Source organism: Frankliniella occidentalis, unplaced genomic scaffold (genome assembly GCF_000697945.3).
Source record: "Frankliniella occidentalis isolate FOCC.00 unplaced genomic scaffold, Focc_3.1 Scaffold14, whole genome shotgun sequence".
In the NCBI taxonomy this organism is placed as follows: domain Eukaryota; kingdom Metazoa; phylum Arthropoda; class Insecta; order Thysanoptera; family Thripidae; genus Frankliniella; species Frankliniella occidentalis.
In genome coordinates this window covers 598054-602932 of record NW_026267144.1, presented here as the reverse complement: position 1 = coordinate 602932, position 4879 = coordinate 598054, and the positions used below count along the sequence as shown (strand labels likewise).

The 4879-nt window shown below is 59.5% G+C and overlaps 1 protein-coding gene across 1 annotated transcript in view; it reads left to right on the top strand.

Annotated features, from left to right (window-relative positions):
• Positions 1-524: 524 nt before the first annotated feature.
• The window catches only part of LOC113204948 (uncharacterized), a 4835-nt gene continuing 480 nt past the window's right edge, over positions 525-4879 (top strand). Inside the window, exons 1-6 of the mRNA XM_052263836.1 lie at positions 525-1331; positions 1423-1677; positions 1766-1849; positions 1935-2346; positions 3046-3222; positions 3302-4860. Coding sequence (XP_052119796.1) covers positions 1018-1331; positions 1423-1677; positions 1766-1849; positions 1935-2346; positions 3046-3222; positions 3302-4860 — 2801 coding nt within the window. The 5' untranslated portion in view covers positions 525-1017. The remainder of the gene's footprint in view (positions 1332-1422; positions 1678-1765; positions 1850-1934; positions 2347-3045; positions 3223-3301; positions 4861-4879) is intronic.

The window sequence follows — 4879 nt, the reverse complement described above, 5'->3', positions numbered from 1 at the left end:
ACAAGCATCAACGAGTGGTGAGGTGTCTCGGTGCACCGCCCCCCCCTCTCCTTCTGAGCGGGGTTCACAGAATGACGGACCCAACGCGACCTCGCCCGGCCGTCCGCCCGTCCGCCCGTCCGGCCGTCCGCCCGTCCGCCCGTCCGTCTTTAGTCGCACTAATCCTACAAGTCGAGGTCGTCAAAACGACACCCGGTGCACCAGTATCAGTACTTCGCAATACAGAAATGTATTTGCACACATTTGTTTGCTGGTGGAGAGTGACTGGAAGCCCGTTTTGGATCAGACTTGCATTACACGTTTATTTACGCGTGTACGACGCGCCCGCGACTGTACTTGCAACGACACACGACACACGCACGCACACGCGCGTCGCCGTGCACCTGCACGGCTGGCCGCCACACCAAGCTCCAGGATGCACCCGGCCGCGGCGGGGCGCCGGTACGCCTGGGTCATAGGGAGGGCGGCTGCCACCGGTAGCCGCCCTCCTTTAGTGCAACATCATCTGCGGCTGCGTCGCGCTCGTGCCCCGTGAAGCACCGCAACTCCGGGGCCGACCTGGCGCTTTACTGCGGGAATGGGGCAGAGGCGCCACGGCACACTGACGTCTCAATCCTCGCCCGGGCCCTCATCACCACGGCTTCTTACGGCCCTACAGGGTAGGCAAACTGCAATGCGTGCTCTGCTCGGTGCTCTGGCACACCCAGTACTTGCCTGCTGGTGCTCCACCCCGGACCCTGAGCAGGGCTGCAGTGCGCCCCCCTCCCCCCTCCTTCCCCCTTCCCTCGCCGCACTCCCCTCAGTCGGGCGGCCGTGCGGCACGGGTACCTTCAATGACTCTGTACCGGGAAGCTGGGGCCGACCCGGTCGGGCGCGGGTCGGGGGATTAGGAGTCGAGGAAGGCACAGCTTTTCTGATCAACGGCTATTGTTTACAGTCCAGTTCTCGAATGGAGCAGGGCTGAGAGGGGGGAGGGGGGTGGAGAGGTAGGGCACAAGGGTGCAGAAGGGGGAGGAGATGGGAGAGGGGAAGTGTGGGAGGCAAGTGAGGGGAAGTAGTTTGGCACCTTCCACAACATGGCACTGCCAGTGCGGTTCGTCTCGTCGTGGTGTGCATCTCGTGGGGACAGAGCAGGACCGCGTGACCGCCGTTCAGTTGGGGAGTATGGGTAAGAAGAGGCTCAAGGAGCGTGGCTACGGCAAGGTAACTTCGAGCCGGACACGCCGCAAGACCTCGCTTACGTCCCTAAAACGCAAAGAAGAAGAACAAGAAGAAGAAAGCTTATTTGGATCAGAAGAAAATGTTGAAAATAACCAGTGCAGTGCAAACAGGTAAGTGATCTTAGTGCCCCCCCCCTTTCTACAACAACCTAACAACTGAGCTTGGAGGACAAATGTTCATTGCGGTGCTTGCTTCCCGTAGTGACACTGAAGCGCCTAGCGAAGGGCAGTCCCCGCGCCGCGCGGCCGCCGCGCCCGCTAGCCCAGCCCCGGGGACGAGTGTGGGCGCGCTGGCTGACATCAGCAACTTCCCCGCCGTGCTGTCCTGCCAGATACCCCAGCGGGTGTTTAGCGCCCCCGAGATCCGCAAGAGAAGGGAGCAGATCAACGCGCGGGCCGAGGCGCAGGCCGGCGGCGCAGGCCTGGCCCAGAGAGGCCCGGGCCCCGTCACGCCACGGTGAGACCCATTGAAGTGCGGAATCAATCATAGCAGCATAGGGTGATTCGTTTAGTAATGTCTGTGATATTTGTGATTGGTGTAACAGGAAGGGCAACGGTGATGGCTCCCCGTCATCTGTACGCATAACAAGTAAAAGGCTTGGACTGGACGAGTCCGCAGCTTCTTCTTGGTGAGTGTTTTGCCCCCCCCCCCTCCCCAGATCCTCGTGTTTTGGAACAGTACTTTTCTATCTTTTGTTTTTCCGTATGTCACAGGTTGTGTGAAAGTGATTCTGAAACTGAGGCCACAGGACTTCATGTCGAGCGTGATGGCCGTGGCGACAGGCTGGACATGATACATGGCTACCACATCGTGTCCCTGCCGCACGTGCTGAGGCAGCACGAGGCCATCGTGAAGCACAGCACGGTGTGCACTGGGGGGCGCATGCTGCTGGAGAAGCCGGTCAGCAAGGGGCTGTTCACTGTGTTGCACTTTCGGTGTATCACCTGCCGCGCGACCGCCACAATCGAGACCAACCCTCGGGGACCTCTCATCAACCAGGCGCTCGCATGGGGTACGCTGTCCGTGGGGATGGGCCACGCTCAGAGCGAGGAGTTGCTGTCCGTGCTGAATGTGGCCGCTCCCTCTGAAGGCTACTTCCGCAAGTGTGAGCGGATCATCGGACAGGTGAGCAACGTCGTAGTGTCCTTGTAGAGGGGCCAGGGAAAAGAGAGAGAGGGGGGGGGGGGGGCACCGTGGGCTGCAGCAGGTGTGGGGTGGGAACGAAGCCGCGATCCCTACTCTGCGTGATTTTAAATCGAAAGGGTGTGGTGAAAGGAGTGTTTTGATATAGTGGATTAGGGGACGCAAACTATACGTTTAAAATTAAAGTCAGCGCCTAGTCAGTAGGCAACCTCTTGTTCAACGCGACTACACGAGCAGTTTTCCGCGTGGGCACAAGACCGACCGAGGTGGAAAGGGGGGGGGGGCTGTTCCAGGGCGGGTCCCCGCGCGGTGAACACCCATTTGAAGGACCGCCGCGTGGTCCTCTGCGGGCTGCTGATCTGCTGATCAGCTTTTCAAAAAAAGGGTTCAGGGGGCACGATATCTGCAGAGAGTGAGCCTTCCCACCTATACCAAGTGGCTGACTCACGTCGCGCACTTTCGTGGGTATACTGTACCGCATGCATGGGTGCCGGCGGGTTTGCCTATTCCCGATGTCTTTGCTCCGTGCGAGTAGGCAACCCACCCACACCCGTGCTTGCCTGAGAGCCTATAGTACTACGATATGCAGATGTTTGGCGCGTTAGAGCGGGGGGGTATTTCGGGTGTTTCTGTCAAGTATCCACGCAGAAATTCGCTAAACAGTCTGTTTTTTTTATGCAGGCATGGAAGAACATCTTCGATTTCTTTAGGCGAGCAAATGTAGCTGAAGAGATAGAGTTAGCAAAGCAGGAGGGACGCGTGGACCCGGAGGACAACATGCCCTTCACAAGCTGCAAGACTGATGGGGGATGGTGTGCAAGAACCTATGGTCATGGCTTTGATGCGAAGTCTGGAGTGGTAAGTGTTTGAACAAGACGGGCAGCGGGGAGGGGGCGGGGACACAGCTTCCATACTAATGTTTTTACCTACATTACAGGCGGTCTCAATTTCACAACGCACAGGAAAAATTATGACCCTTGGTACGGAAAATAAGTTTTGTAAGGAGTGTTCGGACGCGGCGAGGAAGGGGGTCGACCCTGATCCTGATCACACCTGCAACGCCACGTACAAGGGGCCTTCCACTGGCATGGAGAGCGCCATCATAGTGAAAGGCCTCCAGAACCTGTACAAGGAGGGCTTGTGGGTGCAGACCATTATCGGGGATGGCGACTCCTCCGTCTTCAACAAGGTGCGTCAGTTCGTGCCAAAAGGGCGCAAAATGAAGAAGGAGGAGTGCGCCAACCACGCTACTCGCCGCTACACGTCCAAGCTGCACTCGATAGTGAAGAAGACGTCAGTGCCTTTGAGAGCAAGGCGGATCGTCACGAAGTACCTGAGGCGCCTCACAGCTGCGGCGCGCGGCGCCATCAAGGAGAACGGCGGCAAGTCCGTGGCGCAGCTGAGAGAGGACCTACGCAACGGGCCGCTGCACGTCCTGGGTGACCACAGCCAGTGCCGCGACTCCTACTGCAAGCGCAAGGAGGCGCAGGAGCCCAACATGGTCCCAGAGGCGACGGCCACGGGCGCGCTCGGGCTGATGCACGGCGCGCTCCAGGCAATGTACGCCGAGGCCCACAAGCTCACAGCGAACGAGACGACGAATGACTGCGAGTCGTACATGTCGAAAGTCAGCAAATTTACTGGAGGTAAAAGGGTTGACTTTTCGACGGGGCCCTCGTTTGGCATTCGTTGTCTCGGCGCAGCTTTGCTGTACACGCTGGGCCCGTCATGGCACCTCACGGCCTGGCAGCACTGGCAGGGCGAGTCTCTGGGACCCGTCGCGGAGGTCGTGTTGCGGCGGCGGCATGTGCGCAACGAGCGCAAGCGGCACGCCCGGGACGTGCAGCGGCAGGCCAGGCTCGCGGGGGAGTGGACCGGACGGAAGAGGGCCAGGAGCGGCGCCGACAAGCACTACGGACTCACCGTCGAGCAACTACTTCTGGAAAAGCCTGACGTGGACGAGACGGTGCTCAACGAGCGCAAGCTCGCCGAGATCGAGTTCGTCCAGAACCAAGTCCCCACTGAGGAGGAGAGTAGGGCGTGGGAGGAGCGAACCCGTGGCCAGTCCGGCAACCCTTTGTGGCGGGAGTTCCGCGAGAAAAGGTTGCAGGGCTACCTGCACGGCCGCATCGCTCGGCTCCGCCCTACCACCCTCCGCGGCCCTGTGGTGAAGCTGCTCCTGTACGGCAAAGATTTGGACCATCTGGAGCACATCCAGTTGGGCCGCACCGCGGAGGACTTGGCCAAACAGAAGTATGAGGCGAAGTACGGTGTGAAGGTCGTGGACTGTGGCTCCTTCGTGAGGCCAGACCTCCCCCACCTCCTGGCGTCGCCGGACGGGCTGGTCGGCGAGGATGGGCTCGTCGAGGTAAAGAACTTCTCCACGCTAGGCGACAAGGGCATTTTGGAGACGTTCAAGGACAAGGCAAGTAAGAAAAAATTGAGAGGCATGTTGACAGAAAAAGTTGTTGAACGGAGAAGAGTACTGTGCACCGAGCAAGGGAAGGGAAGGAGG